The sequence below is a fragment of the Etheostoma spectabile genome, chromosome 21 (genome assembly GCF_008692095.1).
Source record: "Etheostoma spectabile isolate EspeVRDwgs_2016 chromosome 21, UIUC_Espe_1.0, whole genome shotgun sequence".
Classification (NCBI taxonomy): Eukaryota; Metazoa; Chordata; class Actinopteri; order Perciformes; family Percidae; genus Etheostoma; species Etheostoma spectabile.
In genome coordinates, this window is record NC_045753.1 from 20541625 (window position 1) to 20542183 (window position 559).

Sequence of the window (559 nt, forward strand, 5' to 3'; positions counted from 1 at the left end):
CAAGTATGACTGAATACAACTTCACTCTCTTCTCTGTGTTTAAAAATATCAGAAGCAGAGGAGTAACCATCACTGCATTTACTGGTAAGGTTCTTTTATACATATTCTTTTCCAATACATGTGCACATAATACTCCTGTCAATTCCCTATGTGTATTTGTCCACCTTTGTTGTCCTTTTTCTGTTATGCCTATTTCTGTACAAGTGCATTGAGAGTGATGCAACAAAACGGAGTGAAAAGTCTTGAAAGTGCACACATATTTGTCCAATAAAGCAAATTCTGATGCTGATATACAGTATGTATATAGTAGAGCCAGGACAGAGCTCTGTAAAAATAAAATATGATTTAAAGTTTCTCAGTAACAAAGTGGTGTTGCTCACTTCATATTTTTTTAACTGTGGCTGAAAGAAAAGTACGTGTTTCAAATAAAACTACTCAAAATATAATATTTTAGTAGTAATATTTTTATGTTTTTTAAAGAGACTTTGTTACCGTTTCTTCTCCATGTCTTTTTACATTCTAGCACCTCCTAATGCAGAAGAGTTCAAGTCAGTTGACC

The 559-nt window shown here is 33.3% G+C and overlaps 1 protein-coding gene across 1 annotated transcript in view; it reads left to right on the forward strand.

Annotated features, from left to right (window-relative positions):
• Window positions 1–559, forward strand: part of LOC116671613 (receptor-type tyrosine-protein phosphatase H) — a gene marked incomplete at its 5' end in the record, with an annotated part of 14400 nt that overhangs the window by 2977 nt on the left and 10864 nt on the right. The window contains 2 exons of the mRNA XM_032502958.1: window positions 5–84; window positions 524–559. The exon at window positions 524–559 is cut by the window's right edge and continues 216 nt beyond it. Coding sequence (XP_032358849.1) covers window positions 5–84; window positions 524–559 — 116 coding nt within the window. The remainder of the gene's footprint in view (window positions 1–4; window positions 85–523) is intronic.